The following is a 17781-nucleotide window of genomic DNA, read 5'->3' as shown; positions in this document are numbered from 1 at the left end:
TTAGTAACTCTGTCAGAAGTTTTTTAATTAAAGGTAGTGTAATATAAATATTTTATGTTAGCATCTTAGCCAAAATGTGCAAAATTTTATATGCAAGCGTACATTGGAAGAAATATATAAATACCTGGTTGATTTGTTAATAGTGCTTTGCTGTATATATGCAATAAAGAATTAACATCGTCTTCAGCCATCTCATCCTTGGTTAAAATCTTCACCATGTTTCTTTCCCGAAGCAAATTTAAGGCAGTTCCCCATCTAAATGTTTTAACATGCATTAGAAATAAAAATAATGCAAATTTAATTTATGTAAAAAATAATAAGACACAGACCGTCCGTATGATAAACAATCTATACCTATGCTCGTGTAGCAATTGCACCAAAGTGTTATCATCGCACACCGAGCCAGAATTGGCAGGTTGATGAGGAGAAGGCGAAGGACACGGACTCGGACAGGTGCTGGGCGTTGGAGTGTTTTCGCTCTCGCTGCCCCAGCAACCGTCCGTACCTCGAATGCAGCTGATTAAAGCGTTTCCCACTGTCATAACTGCCTCGCTGTTGTCCAATGCCTGAAAACGCGACACAAATCGTGAATTTGACACAAAAACAAAATAGCAAAGGGAATACTCACGTTCTTAGCGATGGCCGAATGATAAATTGCAGACACTAGCTTCACGTTCGTCTCCAGTAGAAGATGCAGTTGGAATATCAATTTATAAAGACTGCGGCCTACTTCATCGCAAACCACCGACCCCCTAGCACTTTCGATGCACTGAAAGATTAAATAAAATTATTTCGAAAATATTTTAAATTGTTTATTATTAGCTTCATTAAACATTTTATTGTACCTCATGAGCATGATCCTTTCTATCGAAGAACGTTTCCAAATGCTCATCCATCTCTAAAGCGGCGAACCTAACCAAATCAAGCAGTTGATGACAATCGACCATATCGGCGCCGGTCCAAATCAACGGAGGATCTTCCGCGTTCAACAAATCGACGACGGTGGCGAATTCAATACCGACACCTCTGCTCAAGTATCCGCTCCCTTCTTCACACAACAAAATAGTCTTATTGATAACTTCCTATAAAAATTAAACACATGTATAAATAAATAGAGAACTATCACTGTCTTAAATGATTCAATATAAAACCTTCAACATGATGTTGGATCTGTAGACTAGTTGAAGCGGTTGCGTGTGAGGGGTGCACCTCAACATGGACAGAATGGACGACCTCCAAGCGTCTTCTATGGCATTTCTGAAGGATAGGGGTCGAACTACTAATCCGGGTGAGACTGCATTACAAGGTGTGACATCTCCTAAGTCACCGCCACTGGAGCCACTCGACAGCGAATGAGCTCTGCTTCTGTTCGGATGAGACGCCTCGTGTATGTATCTATCATATAAACGCGATTCAGATTCTACTTCGTCATCGGACGATTCTTCCAATGGGTGAACCTAAGAACAATCATTATCTTTAATGTGCTGCCACTATGCTACATTCAAATATCACATACCTCAGCTTTCAGAGCAGTCTGTAGCGGTATACTGACTAAATTAGCAGTGGTGGGCATTGTCAACTCTGGACTCAAATCCACCGGAATAATAGATGTTGGCAAATCGGCTCCGATTAGATTCGCACCCATGACTCGAGTATTAGTCTGACTGCCCAAGTCGACTTCCACTTCTCCACTGAGCGGATGCCGTCTCACTCCCCAATTAAAGTTATCTGAACTTTCACCCTAAAATTATTAAAAAATAAATTAAGTTTGATAACAAAAATATAGAAATACACAAACAATTTTTATATTTAATATTAACCTCAATGCTTTCGCTTTCGTACTCCAAAAAGTCAAAGTCTTTGAATACGGCAAAGTGATCTGGCGGAGCATCGTGAGATCTAGAGCCACCGCTGTAATCTCCGTGAGCACCGGAAACCTCTTCTAAACTGGAAGTCATCGACGATTCGCGTTCAATCAGTTCAGAGCTTTGACTGAATATAACCTATAAACAAGTCGAAAAACATCTAAGATTATATGATCATATTGAACCATCATCAGAGAAATAGAAAACATGTTTCATTTGAATATATGAGCCACAAAATTTGTATATAGAAAAAGAAAAGTATGGAACAATTGCTGAAAAATATCTTTAATTTGTATTAGCCCTCAACTATAATCAAGAGATACAATTGAATTAAAATTAAAACAATATGGAATACGTTTCTTTGATCTTGAACTAATTTATATTTTTAGGCTTTCACTAAAATTATGTTTTCTACATATTAAAAAAAATCAAAATTTTATGTTTTTATTGCTATACATCCCTTACGGCTCTAATAATCATATCAAAACATCAAAAAAAAGATCCACAATTCAATACCCAAAACTGTGCCCAAATAGTGTATTTTTTATATATATATGTATATTTATATACTATATAAATATATATATTATTTGAAACGGCGCACCTTTACACAAAATCTGTGATTTAAGCTCAGTACTTGTGCATGGTGTGACTTGTGCATTGTCTTTGTGCATATTCAATCCGAAAGAACGAATAACCGTCCTTCACTTCTATTATAAATGTATGTATCACTTACACATATTGCTATCGTATACTAAAGTCAGCTTCAGACAATGGTGGATTTGCCACATAAAGTAAAAACAATGCATCATCGTTTGAAACTGGCTTAAAATGAAAACAAAACTAACAAAGTATGCGTTTCTTTTAAATCAACGTGTGTTTTTGAGAAAGCAACATCGAAAAGCTGATCGTTTTTTTTTAATCAACCATACAAGCCAGATGATCACCTGATGATACTAATTTACCTTAGAATATATAGTGGAAATTAGATCGTCCTAAAGGCAGCGACAAATGTAAACAAAAAGTCAATAAAAATATAAATCAAGGTTAAACTCGTGATAAAACGATATGTAATCCCAGACCACATCCGAGTTGTATAAAATAAAAGTACCCAAAAATACTTACAGATGGACTCTTTGGAAGTCCGACTCTTTGGCCGCAAGTCGTTAGCAGATTTATCAGGCAGTCGCGAACTCGAGCCTGAAATTTAAGATAAACACGAATTAAAAAATGTCATAAAATAATATATTCGCGTATAGAAGGGTTCTTAAAATACTTCTCATTTCAATATAATCTTTATGAATAAAGTATATATACGCAGAATCGATATTAGACGCGGCAATTTTTACGGTTTTTATAAATATTTTTTTATTTATCAATTAATTTTATTTTTGAAACTCGCATTAATGACTGTGACCAAAAATGATCATTCAACAATAAGGATAAACTAGACAATAATGTAAAGGATGGGACCACACAAAGACCCACGTTACAACTAGAGTAAAGGGTTTCACATACATAACACACAAGGATTCTACGATGTATTAAATGAATATTTCTTTGTTCAAAACGGTCACGGGAAACAGTATATCACCGGAAGACAAAATGCGCGGTAAGGCCAAAATATTACCGTTGCACAATTCGACCTCTGAGATGTCCATTAAGCAAATGTCACTTTTTACAGGCGTATACATATTTCGAGTGCAAAGATTGGCTGGATGATCGCTGCATGATTGTGATTGGTCAGCAATCTTTGCAGCCCTGAATACATAAGGCTGATCTCCAATTAGAATACATAAGGCAGACATTATCAGATTCGGCCCGCCCCCAGACAATAGTCTGTCACAATATGTAATATAAACTAATAAAATTCTTACTAGTTTCCACCTGCGTCTTACTGGCTGCGTAGTTACACCCTTTAGGGTTACTAAACATTAAAATATGTATATATTTTTTTACAAAATGCTATTATTCTTTTTTACTTCTTCTAATAGCTATGTGACAATCCTAAATTAACTTATAATGACAAACCTAAAAAACTTTAAGTAACTTCAAACTTTTTTTTTCGAAATAATAAAATATTTTATTATTATTTTACTTTTATATTTTGTAATGTGACAACCCTGGCTTGGAAGGAAAAATATTGTCTTTATCTGAATGTCGATTGGAACTCTCAAGTATTTACTCGGTTAAATTATAACATCTTCCCATTCACTGGATCTGCTATATTATCATACAGCAGATTCACTGAATGGAGAAACATTCAAGATAGAAAATTTACTTTACCTGTGAATTCCACGGTCTCTTCCAGCCGCTGATGTGAGCTGCGTCTGCCGGCGACAAGGACATGGACCGCCTTGGCGACTCACACGACACATTTTCAGGGGGAATGGAGTCACTCTTTTCATTCTTCTCAGTTAATTGTATTGTTCCAAGTGAGGATTCGTCAGTGACGCCAACGTTAGAAGTGATGCCGCTAACTGAACTGGGTCCGCTGCCAGCATTGGACTTGTCGCCGGTCTTCTCCGGCGTCAAGTTCAGGACGATACTGTTGAACGAGTTCGGACCGGTGCTGCCCTTTGGCAAGTATCGACGGCCGATAACGGGAGTCTGCGACAAGTCAAACACAAAGTCCATAGTACGACCAGGCAGCTCTTTTTTGATTTGCAGCTCGGTGTCGATTATCGACGTCGAATTAGTGTCCCAGTGCGGAGGCACCACGAGCGTGGAGCATCTCGTGACGACCAATCTCAGGATTTTCATGGCTTCTTTATAGTTTGTACCACCCTGAAATCAAATCCATTCAATTGTAAAGAGATGTAAAAAAGTCGACAGAAAAATTTAAATACATACATCTATGAACTTGGAGATGACACGGAGCAGATCTGAATTGATCGGCTGTGGAGAGTTAGTGTTCAGATCGATGTAATGAAGCATGCAATGCAGCACTGACAAAACTGGGGGCTGTAAGCACGGCGCTCCTTTATCAAGGATCTCGACAAGGAAAGCGAACATTTGCATGGACAGATGCGAGTAAGTATCCCACAGATATTTAACCACACATTTAGTCCATTGAAAGCTCTCCTTGCTAAAAGTGCGACGGCTGTACAGCGTCATTACTGTTCCCAGATTTTCCAACTTCTTACTCTTTTCGACGGAAACCTGAAATATCAATTAAATTGATTTGATTTTAGTTTTTAACTGGTTCCAGGGCGCTTACGCATATGTGCATGACATTTGACAAACGAATAGGGCTGACACATTTGTAATTTCTTAATTTATATTTTTCTTTATTAATTTACTTTTATCACCAATTATTATTATATAATTACAGACATTTTGTTATTCATTTACCCACCACTGTTGAGGTAGAATAAATGGCGCTTTTTTTTACACGGTATCTCCAGTAGACCTAGTCCACGTTTGTTTTGTATATGACAGGAAAATATGGAAGTCAAATCAAAATTAAATAACTAATAACCTTTAAAATGAATTAGCTTATTTAGTAACTGCTGAGTAAATAGAAAACACAATTAATGTGTTATTTCTTACATTAAAATTTAATTCTTTGACGAATTGTATTTTGATTCGCCTTAAATAATATCAACGGCACAGATGACAAAAATGTTCTTTGGTTATTCACTATATGTTTTTTGTTAGCTGTGATGCTGTACCTCTTAAAATTGTGATCCCATCATATTGTCCTATAATACATTATACAGTACCTGAGCGATATGATGAGCTGCCCAAATACATGTTTCGTTAGCGTCTTCATAATGCAATAGCATATAAGGCAACAAAGCTATGACGTTCATGGGGAAAGCTAACGATTGCGTGGGATCGATAACGCTCAACTCCAAAAGAGGCGTTAACTCAGTCAGTAGTCCGACGACGCTCTCGTAGGTAGCTGGATGTGTACAACCCTAAAAAAATAACATTGAATCAGCACAAAATTAAAAATCATATTATTGTCATTATTGTACCTTCAAAAGTAGTGCGTGAACTCCGGGAAAATTCTGCCATCGGAGTTGTGACTGCAGCCTGTCGACTCTGTCTCTAGCGTCAGGTCTGTCGAGCGGAAGGCGGTGCATAATACGACCGAGTAATCTGACTCCCAGTAAGAACTCATGTTCATAGTCCGATTCCAAAAGAGATACAGCCAACCAGAAAAGAGTCGCCAATATTGTCAGCTTGTCATCCTGGATTGAACATTAAAATATTATGGTATTCGATGGGCTAAGATCTAATAAGCATTACCTGTGTAGCCGAATCGCCCAGCATCTTCAGCGATTGAGCAGAACGGGATCGACACAGATTGGTGCACATCTTCGACATTTCAGAGCCGCCCCGGCTCCTCTCTAAACAAACGTTAATTTAAATTCTTCCATGTAAAAATATAAATCCATAATAACGGTAAAAACCTTTCTCGTTGGCCGGAGAAGATGTGTTTTTCCTCATGCAATACGAAACCGAATAACTCGTGCTCCTTGTATGGTTCGTCATACAACCACCGCAACTACCGGGCGAGTGTTTACCTAATTGATCAAAAATTAAAATAGTATCAGCATATTATGAAATAATATACAAACTTGAATCATAGCATCTTTACCTCCAGCTGAATTTATGTGACCCTGAGCATCTTTGTTGTTCAAATTTGGTGTCGATTTGAAGATCTCCTTCTTGAAGTCTAAAGATCTGAAATTGGACTCGAGCGAGTCTACGGCTGCTTCGAGAGTCAGTAGCAATTCGGTGACATAGCCTTGCATATCTTCGCCTTGCTCGGCCACGGTCTCCACTAGCCGCGACAAAATGTCCGATACCATTCTGCCGGTCATGGCAACGCCGATAAACCGGAACACCTGAAATATAAACGATTGCTTTAAGATCGGCAATTTGATTATTTTCATTTAGAACATTTAAGTAATATGAACCTACTCAAGTTTAAATTAACCTCAGATGTGCGTAATATATATGTAACGGCGAACTCACAGCTTTTGTTTATGAAAGTTTATGAGCGGTTTATTATTTTACATGAAATGAAGAAAATTATTTTACCTGAAGTGATCTTCCGGCGTAATGTCGTGACGAGCATGACAGACCCAACTGCAATGCGGTCTGCGCCCATCTTTCGCTAATGTGGGCGTGCGGCAAAGATTCGCGAAACACCTTTAGAACGTACTGCAGCAAAGTGTTCAGTTGACAGCAACTCCTGACACTCCACACTGAAACAATAAACCATTGAATTCAGTAAATCAACAATTATGTTGAACAAACGCAATATGCAAATACAAAAACACAAATAACGCATAGACGCAGAGCAAAATATGGTCTTGATGTTTACCTTTCGCTGTTATGTCCTCGTAATTCCACAAAGGAGTGTTTGGCGGTCGGTTAGCTAGAAAGTGTATCAGAGATTTTATTATGTCGGACGTGGACATGTCCGGCCCCGGCTGAGGCATCGAATTCGGCATGAAGTTGACACTGGAGATAGATATCTTCGGAATGGGTTCGATGGTGTTGTCGCTCGCCCCCGACATACTCCTCTTATCGGCGTCTTCGTTGATTGCTTCTTCGGCGACGTCAGTTTCGTTGGTGACGATGACGGGAGGATTACACGGCTGTTCGATGACTTCGCCGGCTGCAAATGAAAATTGCACTGACTTTGAAAAGGCTATTAATCATACTACTCTCATCATTATAAATTATACAAAATGTTACTTACTTCATTACAAAAATATAGAAGTTTACTTATAAACTTCTCATATTACTAAATACACTTATTTTAGTTTGTTAACCTTTTCACCGCGGCCGATATTTTTGCACGCTATTTTAAAATTTGTCAATATGTATTCATGCCATATTTTTAAAAATATAGTTTAATAAATTCAAGTTATCTACAGCTTTAAATTATACTAAATACACATATTATTAGGCTCAAAGATTTATGGCACCTTTAAGTGCCCAATGAGTAATAACAATGATTTCTATAGAAGTCATCCACGGTGAAAAGGTTAATGAATATTTGTGGTGTGACTAATTAAATTAAATATAAAGAAAAATACCATCAAAGTGAACGTGCGGATTTTGCACCACGCTGACGTTTCCTTGCAATGTTGAATCAAAATCAGAGTCTGGTTCTGATAACCAAAAATACAATTTAGAATATTTCATATTATTTTACATCAATGTCTTATCATTTAATTTTATACCTGTGAATGTGTGTTTCACTACGGGCAACTGAGGAATAGGTAGACCCAAACCTAATCGAGCCGTTTGACTGTAGAGTAAAGTTTTCGCTACGGTTAAATGATCATTGTGGGCAGCGACGGCTATCAGGAGATTGAGCAGTAGTTGGCGGCAATGATCGTGCACCAACGATCTAAAGAAACAAAAATGATTAGTAGTATCTTGGAAAGTGTATTAAATTTAAGAGTAATATCCTTATATTTATAAATAAAACTTACCTCGTGTGATCCAAGCCCAAGAATACAATGTGAAGCATCAGAGGGACGTGAATCGACCAATCCAACTGAACACCATCCAATACGACATCACACAAGAGCATAACGGCGACGTTACATCTAAAAAATAATCAATGCTATAAATAAATACATTTAAAATTTTATTATTTTACAATATAAATTCATTGCGTTGTTACGACTTTTTACATGAGAGATGTTTTAATATGTGTAAATAAATCTGCAAATGAGCCCATAATTATGAAAGTGGAAAGTCATGTTTCTTTTCTTTCGAGATATTTATAGGTTTGCGTTTGAATTGATTAAAAAAAAATTATATTATGCAACACAATGTCTTCAAAATTTATTAAATCTGCTAGATTAATAATTTATTGACATATAAATTTTGCATGTAGCTTATAAGGAAACATAAAAATTTAATACAGATAAACCGGCGGTATTTTTGGTTCTTCTTGTCTAACTAGTTAGTTGAAATAAAATCTATTTGCATCATTCTTTCAACCGATAAGAAGACGATAACTGTATTATTTGATCCATTTTTTTGACATGTTATTTAAATTTAGCGGTCGTATGTTTATAAACCACATCAAAAATAAGTTTATTAATATAAACACGCGATAAACATTAATTACCTGAGTCACTATCTGATGACATAATGGAAAATCAAATTCATGTATAACAGAGGTAAAAACAGCGATACGTCACGGACATAGTCCACTATCAAAATAAACATAGCGGAATACCGTTAAACATTGTAACAATACACTGAGTATAACGCTTCAGATTTTTAACAATCTTAAATTTTGCATCATATTATATTAATTTAAAACAGCGTGACACGAAATAATTAATAGCAATTTTTTCGATTTCTTGATTATGGGCGCAAATGTGGCAGATGTAACATAAATTTATACATAGATCAACTTGCCTATGGAACCCTGAAATTGGTTGACTGTTATCAGGCAAATATTCTTTTAACGGCGCAAAATAACCTCCATATTCAGGCATTGGCAACGGATGCGGTTGAGGAACATCAAATTTATCATCGCCGATTGTCGAATGATGACCGCTAGAAGACATTCTTTGATTTCCGAACATTTCCTCAGTTTGCTAAAAAAATACAAATAAAGATTGTCATACAAGATCTTTAGCACCAGAATTATCACTGTATAACTAATTTTAGATTTTTGCAACAAATACATAATAGCTTGATTTATATGTAAATTTACAAGCTGGTTCAGGCGATTTTTTAGATATCGACAATTTAATTTTTAACAATAATATATTTTGACATTTTTGTTTGATTACAATAAACAATACTAAGCTGGATGTGCATCTCATACAGCCATTAGATATAAATTCAAAAGTATCAAGCATCTCCAATATGGACCCGACATTGCTCATATTGATTTCTATCAAATTACATATTCGAAGGAGTACATATTTAACAATGACAATATATAAAAGTCACCTCTTAGTTTTAATAGAAGGCAAAATAATAGCGGGAAGTTGATGCTGATTTTTCAATGAAAATCTTCTTCTCTGACGAGGCACATTTCTACCTCTCCGGGTATATTAATAAACAAAATTGCCACATTTGGGGCGAGGAAAATCCTCATGTGATTCATGAGAGACCATTGCATGCCCAAAAAGTGACTGTTTGGTGCATATTATGGTCAGGCAGCGTCATTGGGCCCTACTTTTTTTGAAAACAATGAAGGTCGGACTAACAATTAACGGTGAGTGCTATAGGCGAATGATAACTGATTATTTTTAGCACGAAATAGAAGATATTGACATGGAAGACATGTGGGTACTACAAGACGACCCAACTAACCACACATCAGGTGCAACGATGGATGTTTTGCGTGAAAAATTACCGTTTTGGTAACGCCAACTGGCCACCAAGATCGTGCGATTTAACGCTGTTGGATTTTTTTGTGGAGCTAGACTAAGAATCATGTCTACCTCGACCAACTCGAAACGTTGGAATACATAAAAACCAACATCTGCCAAGTTATAGCCGAGATATCGCTCGTAATGTACCAAAAAATCATTGAAAGAATCGGCCGTTACAAAAGGTCCAGAGGCGTCATTTAATTGATACTACGATTAATAAAAAAGTCCGAAGATATCCTTGTATTTGTTTTTTTTTAAAGTTCGGAAACTGAAGTTGAATTCCCTTTTATAGAATCAATCATAAAAATGAAATAATTTTACATTTAAATCAAGTTATATCATCTTTGTGGCTAAAATCTTATTGTACAGTGTTATTCAAACGTATATAGTTCACCATATTGTCTTGTTCGTTGTTGGACGATTGATCATCTGCCGACCTTGTCTGTGGAGACGGTGCTTGAACCCTTGGCATCTTTTCAATGACAGTGTATGTCTCACCACTTCTGGTCGAAAGTTTCTCGGCTTTGCCGGCGGATTTAATCGGATCTTCTCCACTATGCCTCTTGGTATGGATCGTGCCCTTTTCAACAGTTAGATCGCAGCGTCCCGTATTATCTGGGGCGCCACTGGCTGCAGGTCCACCTTCAGAATGACTACTCGACGCCTTCCTCATGCTTGTCAACCGATAAAATGGCGGTGTTTCGGTACGCTCTATCAAGCAGTTTAATGTTTCTACAGTTTGCAATTCCATCAGCATCTCATCCAGTAATCTTTCAGGCAAGGCTCTCGCCAAATACAAAACGACGCGTTTAGCCTAAAAAATATTAATCGAGTTAAACAAAAAAATACAATACAGTTATATTATTAAAATAGCTTACATATAGGGATTGTAATACCGGTATATTGTCAAAAATTGACCTTCGGTATTACAAAATAAAATACCGGTAGTACCGAAAAAATGTTTTTATTTTTTAAATTTAAGTAGTTTTATCGGGGTAGGATATCAAAGTAGAATAATAGTATCCATTTTAGTCTCAGAAGGCAGAAATATCGGCCCACCTTACCTTAAATTCTTAAAATTGAATATAACATATTCGATATTTTTGTATATGCGCCACATGTCAACATAAAAGGAATATAATTACTTTATCTCAGGCAAATTTAGCGATACCTAACAGTTCCTAGTAATCTGTTATGTAAAAGAGAAATGAACGCGCCCTTTTTTATGATATTTTTTTATGGGATCTATAATAGATAAAATAGAAAAAGCTCGCATTATTAAAAGAATAAAATAATTACAAGCCAGTCGAAACACAGTTAGAGATTGTAGATTAGCTTTGAACGAAGATACTTCGACTCAATTAATTTGTGATTTAAGCAGCGCCGAAATGTACTCGATTTCTTTTGACCAGAGTACAGATATAACAGGTCAAACACATCTTGCAGTTATTATTAGATTTAAATCTGGAAATATTATAAAGGAAGAATTGATCAAATTGATGAATTTGACAGGAAGAACTACCGGTGCTGAAATTATGGAGGAGTTTACGTTAAACCTACTGAAGCCAAAAATTGAACATCCTTTAATTGAACAAAAAAAATTTCAACTTGTCTGTTCTTTCTTTCGGTAATACCAGTATTATTGCAATCTCTACTTACATATACAAGCAATTCATTCGGAGCCATTCCCGAAATTATGATCAGATATCTCATTATGACTTTTAGATTATTCGGCCAGCAAGAGCAGAGTTTTGACCAGAGCTCTTCGATTTCTTTCGGATGATCGTCTGAAAACTACATAAAAAAATATATTAAATATAATCTGAAGCAATTATAATATTAATAAAAAATAAAGATGATACCTTCGCCGTAATGTAAAATAGATTGTTTAGCACCATTTCAGTGGCTTCGGCTGAACCCATACCCTCGCGCCGACTACCGGGATGCTTCGATTCGTACTGAAAATATGATAATGGATTCCACGGAGGCATGTTCGGATCGACCAGCTCTATGTTCACAAGCCACGGTAGCAAATACTGGGGCAAAAGCTGACGGACTTCCGGACGGGCCGTTTGGAAGCGATACGTAATTTCTGTAAAATTATTTTTCTTGGTGATTGAGGATTAAATTATTAAAATAAAATCAAACACTAATAAGTTACCGGAAAACATGGGCATCGTTAGCTCGGGATGCAACTGAGACAACTGTTGAGATAGATACAGCTGAGAACGACAATAGGTCCTCGATAGTAAAACGTCGAGGGTACCTCCGCTGCGATCGTTGGCTATGAGAGAAAAAATAAATATGATAAATGTATTTGATTATTGACTCGTATAAGCTGTGATTAAAATAATACCTGATGTATCACCATCGCTGGGTAATAAATTCACGCTTCCGAAAAAACGCTTATCTAAAAGCTGCAGCAGCTGGAGCGCAGCTTCGTATATGTAAGCTCGCGGACAACCGGTGCACATGAGCGTGACGTTGATCACAGCCGTATAATGATCACATGGATATTCCCTAAAGAATTTTTATTATTAAAATTACATCCTGATCATCGATGACATTTCAATAGCATTTTAAATTTATGATGACTTCAAAATGATGTACAGTAGACCCCCAAATAAAACGGTAAATTGGGAACATGCTATTTGGGTGCGTGTAGTTGGGGGACTAGAAAATATTCATACAATTTTTTTCAATACGCATGTACGAATCAAGCACATGTTGTGATATACTCCCTCACACATAAAGTAACAGGCGTGTTATTGGGGAGGGGGGGTCTGCTGTATATGGTTTTAGGTAAAAATCTAATTAGACCATATATTCTACATGTAATTGTATAGTATGGTTATTACAATTTTTTAACGTGACGCAATAAAATCTGGACTTTGATTTTAAGTAATTTCAATAGAAAGTCTGCTTATTACAGATAAATTAAATTAGCATATTTTAGTAAAGTTTCTCAATTTTTCAAGTTATAATTTTTTTTAACAGACACCATTTTGAAACAAAATGACGGATCAGTTTGGCTAACGAACTTAGCTAAGATATTTACAAGGTCTATTTTTAAAAAAGAAGTAATGCATAAACATTAAATCAACTATAATAAAAATTTACACATGCACAATTACAGCAGAAGAAAACATGCTCTTTAATCAAGACAATGACTATTTTGAGTGTTTTTTTAATTTTTGGACATCTTGGTGGCTAAAAAGATCGATTATAAAACTCTTATAAGGTTAAAATGACATACCTTGTACTGAAAATCATAGCTAACGCTAAGAAGGCACCGTCGGCAACTCTAGGTTCGCCCGTATAACATTTATCTATGACCCAGTCCAGCAGTGGACCTATATCATGATTCATGTCCAGTAAAAGAACCACAGTTTCTCTTGCAAGTTGATAAATCTAAAAATAAAATTCACATATTAATTCACAAAAAATTGCATAAATGATTTTTTGAAAAAAATACCCTATCATTGCTGGAAGAGAGCAGTTCTTGGAGCCATGGATAAAAGAATCCATCTTCGGACAAAGCACCTGGAGCGAAGCACGACCCGCAATAAGCGATGGCGCTCATCGCTTGGAGAGCTGCATATTGCAAATCTTCATCACTGTCGTTCGCCTGCAATGTTTGCATCGGAGGCGAAAACGGGCCCAAGAACTTGGAATACGAGCCCGCCCAACTCGTGAACAATTGGAACAGATTCTTGCGAAGATCTTTCTTCAAAAGAGTAGTGTAAGTTTCGACTAAAATAATTAATAATAAAATCAACCACATTTCATACAACACTAATAAAAACAATGCTCATTAAATATATGGTATTTACACGTACGTGGAAAGCTTTTTATGATTTTCGTCACGAAATTGCAGAATATTAACTTGACTTCTTGAAGGGTCGGCGAATCCTTCTCTGCCTCTAATTCTAAGCACAGCCTAGCTCCGTCTATGTACTCGACGTACGTCGAATGTAAACACCCATTTTCAAGAACAGATGAGCTAAAATAAATAAGATAAATATTATTAAAAAAGCTCATACTAGTGGGTGGATTATTTATTCACCTATTTGCAAATGTTCCATTTTCAGAAATGAGTTGTAGAACGCGTCCGAGATGAAGTCTTAAAGCATCGCGTCTTCGCCTCCTTCTCATGTTCTCTTGCTTACGATCGACGGCTTCTCTTATCAAGCCCACCAACTCTTCCATAAGATCTCTATTAAAATATTAAAAGTATAAAAAACACCATTAGAACCATAGCGAATTCGTCAAGAGAAGTGATATTACTTAAGTGCGTCTGAATTGATGTGTCCTATGGCATGAACAGCGACATCTCGGACGTCCGACAGCTCACACTTGAGCAGCGGAACAACCAACTTGTACAGATTGCACGGAGACGCATTGCCGCCTGGTGATTTACTGTCGCTCCTCTCGCCGCTTAGGCTATCCGGTGATGAGCTGTAATCCGCACGAAAGTGAACAAAAAATTAAAGAAGGACACAATAGTTTATCAAATAAAAACATTATCTATACTATTTTTCAAAAAATATAGCATTATTTCTATAATTTGGTAAAACTGCAGCAATACAAAATTTCAGAATATAATGAGTATATAAACACATTTTTTATATAATTTTCCAAATACTCCGAATCTCCTACACCTCTTAAAAACACATCCTAATTACAATTATTCATATAGACTTCAATGTTAATTTTTTTACTATATATTTTGAAACATTGTTTAGTTGTTTTGAGATCTAATGCTGAGGTTTGTAAGAAGTCTGCCAGATTTTAATCAGAAAATATTTCGTTAACCGGTTTGACGAAGACCTGAATTGCTATATGACACTGCAATAATTGATTTAGACAAATTCAATCTATTGATGCAATAGTATAAAATGTTTCAATAATGTATCGAACTTTTTCTAGTGATTCAAATGCAGTGTCAGTGTTATCTTAATTTTTTTTAAATAAGACAAGAAGTGATATATTTAGATGAAGAATATATAATTGATCGTGATTTGTTTTATTACTTCCTGTGGATTATAAATTAACGATAGATAAAAACACTGGTTTTTAAATACTCTATAGATAATGCTCTACTATTATTTGTTCATTTTTGGCAGTCTATTAAGGTTCATCCTATAGACTCCCAACAATATGTCAATAAAATTCCAAAAATCTAGAGGTGAGGAAGCGTAGAGTATTTTTAAAATATCTAACCGTAACAGATATTATATTTGACACAGTTCAACCATATTACCGAAGATGTTTAAACATTCGTTTCATAAAAATATAAACATATTATGCACATTATCACAAGCAACTATGTATTAATTCAAAAGCATCTAATTAATCAATTGAAAAAGACAAAAATAAACAATATTAGTAAAAATAGTAGAAAGAGAAGAGCATCATGCGATATTATTAGGAAAAGGAAGCATAAAATAATAACTTTTTAATTTTGTTACCTGATCCTTTTGTGTTGTTTCTCCTTACGGCCGTACGCCAACGGTATAGTGAATCGACCAGGTGACTGGCCCTGGTTGTATAGGTTTTCCAATGACGTATTTAACGACGGGTCATTGAAAAGTTTGTTAGAAGCGATCTCCAGCCATGTATAAGTAGCATCCACACTACCGATTATTAAAAGTCATGCAAAATAACACTACTTGTTAAACGATTTTTATTTTAAATATTAGAATGTCTCACAAGTCCTTGCATTTTTTATTACTTGTATTTAATAAAAAAAATAACCTAAGATTGAAACATGAATACTGGAAATAATCTTCATTTGTAACTCTAAAATGTTTTACTACAATTTGATCAAAATTTAGAAAACCATTAAAAATACGTTTATTGATCATACTTTTATTTACATTCATACATCGAAAACTGATTCTTCAGAAAGAGTACACAAATATAACCTTACTTAACGGCAAAGCGATTTAAATTTCCAAGCTTACTAAACTATTTATTTTAAAAGCAAACTTCTAATAGTCAATGGTAAATAACAAAGCAATTTTATGAAATTATATACTCTGTAATTAATGCATTTAGTTACTGAGGGTCATTTAGATTAAAACTATAATTGGAACATGTAGCATTCAATATAATAAATATTAATATCAGGGAAACGGATTGTATGGTTAATAAAAAATGAAAACGTACTTGTATTTTGAGCAGGTTCCTAAAGAGTAACTATGTAAAATTTTATTTATTTCAATCAAAGTGTGTATAGCATTTTCAATTTATAACAACTGCTTTTCCATGTACTTTATAATGTAGAAAGTAAGTGAGTGTGTTTTGACATGTTTCATCATAAAATATAAATATTATGATTTAGCATTTAACATATTTTCTATGGCCTCTAATCTAGCAAATTAAATTAAGAAGTAAAACAATACAAAGCGACATAACTAACTGTTGGTTTATTTTAAAAACCAGATCATATATTTGAAACAGTCATGTTTCTAATGTACGGTTTTACACTCACTGTGCAATGTATAGTAACTATTTTTTTTTCATTGTCATGTTGGTCTTTTTTAAGGTTGTAAGGTTTTCATTCGAATATATGATTATTCGCCCGATTTTTAACTATACGAATATTCGTAAAAAAATCGTAAATGAAATTTGAAAAAATCTTGGAATGAAACAATTTGTATACTTGAGCAACACAAGTAGTTGTATATTTTATCAATATACCCGAGTGACTAGTGCCACTCTAAAATTCATAGTACTGTGTGCACCTTTATTTTGTTTCGAAATGCGAAACAATGAGTTAAAAAATATTTTACACCTTCAGCAAAAAATATTTTACACCTTCGAAAAACAATTGTGAATAGAATATTTACCGGCAGTATCAACTATGGCCGAAATTCGCAGAATTCTTACAGTAAATGAAACAAAAATGTTGAATAGGCCCACTATTTATTTATGAAAAAACGCCGATACGGATCCGATCTTATAAATATGTCATTATAAAATTATGGATTTACAATGTTTCATCAATTTCCCTGAATTAATTCTAAAGATTTTAATTTTTTTTTTTTGATTTTGATTAAAAAATTGCAGAGAAAAATTACGAATAAATTCGAGTATTTATTTTTTATTTAATATTCGAATAGTTCAAAGCTACAAATAATTAAGAACCCTAGATGTAGACGATGGTATACAATATTTACTTTAAACCTTTTTTACTGTTTATGCTTATTTTACTTCCAGTATTCGTATTTGAATTATGGCTATTTACGTCCATTTTATGCTTAAATTTGTAATTTTTAAATTGAATTTGTAGAATATTATCGAAATATACCAAGACTCATGAGACAGCGTTATATTTCTAAACACGAACAATCCTTATTTAAGACATTGACTGTACGCTCTTAACAAATGTTACATAGTTGTATTGTTTAGTATTTATTCTACCAATTTTATTCGCTAAATCATATTGTTAGTAATGATAACATATATTATTATCGACCAGCATGCAGCAGTGATTGAATGTAAAAATAAATAAAGTACGTGTTATGGGTTTT

General features: G+C 34.9%; 1 protein-coding gene across 1 annotated transcript in view; it reads right to left on the bottom strand.

Moving 5' to 3' along the window:
• Window positions 1-17781, bottom strand: part of fry (microtubule binding protein furry) — a 30378-nt gene that overhangs the window by 884 nt on the left and 11713 nt on the right. Inside the window, exons 15-46 of the mRNA XM_088187291.1 lie at window positions 15715-15879; window positions 14531-14701; window positions 14310-14459; window positions 14083-14246; window positions 13719-13996; window positions 13500-13654; window positions 12600-12763; window positions 12405-12527; window positions 12106-12335; window positions 11903-12037; window positions 10638-11057; window positions 9273-9454; window positions 8330-8446; window positions 8075-8244; window positions 7928-8002; window positions 7207-7503; window positions 6921-7087; window positions 6475-6724; window positions 6287-6400; window positions 6123-6223; window positions 5849-6064; window positions 5591-5788; window positions 4719-5027; window positions 4152-4652; window positions 2991-3065; window positions 1821-2003; window positions 1517-1741; window positions 1152-1457; window positions 846-1082; window positions 629-769; window positions 355-566; window positions 125-255 (exon numbers count right to left, since the gene is read on the bottom strand). Coding sequence (XP_088043417.1) covers window positions 125-255; window positions 355-566; window positions 629-769; window positions 846-1082; window positions 1152-1457; window positions 1517-1741; window positions 1821-2003; window positions 2991-3065; window positions 4152-4652; window positions 4719-5027; window positions 5591-5788; window positions 5849-6064; window positions 6123-6223; window positions 6287-6400; window positions 6475-6724; window positions 6921-7087; window positions 7207-7503; window positions 7928-8002; window positions 8075-8244; window positions 8330-8446; window positions 9273-9454; window positions 10638-11057; window positions 11903-12037; window positions 12106-12335; window positions 12405-12527; window positions 12600-12763; window positions 13500-13654; window positions 13719-13996; window positions 14083-14246; window positions 14310-14459; window positions 14531-14701; window positions 15715-15879 — 6362 coding nt within the window. The remainder of the gene's footprint in view (window positions 1-124; window positions 256-354; window positions 567-628; window positions 770-845; window positions 1083-1151; window positions 1458-1516; window positions 1742-1820; window positions 2004-2990; window positions 3066-4151; window positions 4653-4718; window positions 5028-5590; window positions 5789-5848; window positions 6065-6122; window positions 6224-6286; window positions 6401-6474; window positions 6725-6920; window positions 7088-7206; window positions 7504-7927; window positions 8003-8074; window positions 8245-8329; window positions 8447-9272; window positions 9455-10637; window positions 11058-11902; window positions 12038-12105; window positions 12336-12404; window positions 12528-12599; window positions 12764-13499; window positions 13655-13718; window positions 13997-14082; window positions 14247-14309; window positions 14460-14530; window positions 14702-15714; window positions 15880-17781) is intronic.

The sequence above is a fragment of the Plectrocnemia conspersa genome, unplaced genomic scaffold, assembly GCF_051122295.1.
Source record: "Plectrocnemia conspersa isolate PC_06_02 unplaced genomic scaffold, ASM5112229v1 ptg000006l, whole genome shotgun sequence".
In the NCBI taxonomy this organism is placed as follows: Eukaryota; Metazoa; Arthropoda; class Insecta; order Trichoptera; family Polycentropodidae; genus Plectrocnemia; species Plectrocnemia conspersa.
Note: the sequence above shows the minus strand (reverse complement) of the source record. Positions and strands in the feature narration are given on the sequence as shown.